Here is a 586-nt window from a genome sequence, read left to right on the forward strand (position 1 = left end):
CAGCAGGGCTGAGCTGCTCTGTCCCAGGGTGGAGGTGTTCGTCTTTCGCACCACCACCCCTGCTTGTTCCTCTCTAGGAAGTGACACCTCTTCTGGACACTGCCCCTGGACGAGCTCCTCTCAGCAGAGATGGAGGGAAAGGGTGTGGGTCCATGGATTTATTTCAAAAGGATGCAGATGTATCCCTACAATGATAGCGTCGGTTCCTGGTGCGGCGTGGTAGGAAGTGGGCAGGTTCCCAGGTGTTCCCCTTTCACAGCTCTGAAGGGAAAAACATGCAATACCAAGGTGGTCTGTGAGACTGGGGGAATTTCCAGACTCCATGCAGAAAGGACCCTTTCTCTTCTTTCCTGCTCTTGACCCTGCTGTCAAGTCAGAAATCTGCCAGGGGAAAAGAAGGTGGGTGGGGAAGTCATGTTTGGAGGCAGTGTGACCAGAAACAGAAATATTTAGGGAACAGGAACACAGCAGTCGCAACAGGAGGAAGAGGAGACTTTTGACTCTTCTGAAGGGTGAAACAACAGATATTAGGGGATAATCAAAGCAGTTACGAAAACGTGCTGAATTCACTGTAATTAAGCCAGCT

At 50.7% G+C, this 586-nt stretch overlaps 1 protein-coding gene across 1 annotated transcript in view; it reads left to right on the plus strand.

Annotated features, from left to right (window-relative positions):
- Window positions 1–586, plus strand: part of LOC104159643 (protein Wnt-5b-like) — an 11,526-nt gene that overhangs the window by 10,331 nt on the left and 609 nt on the right. The window contains exon 3 of the mRNA XM_009697605.1: window positions 78–142. Within this exon, the coding sequence (XP_009695907.1) occupies window positions 78–142 (65 nt within the window). The remainder of the gene's footprint in view (window positions 1–77; window positions 143–586) is intronic.

Source organism: Cariama cristata, unplaced genomic scaffold, assembly GCF_000690535.1.
Source record: "Cariama cristata isolate BGI_N322 unplaced genomic scaffold, ASM69053v1 scaffold36463, whole genome shotgun sequence".
NCBI lineage: Eukaryota > Metazoa > Chordata > Aves > Cariamiformes > Cariamidae > Cariama > Cariama cristata.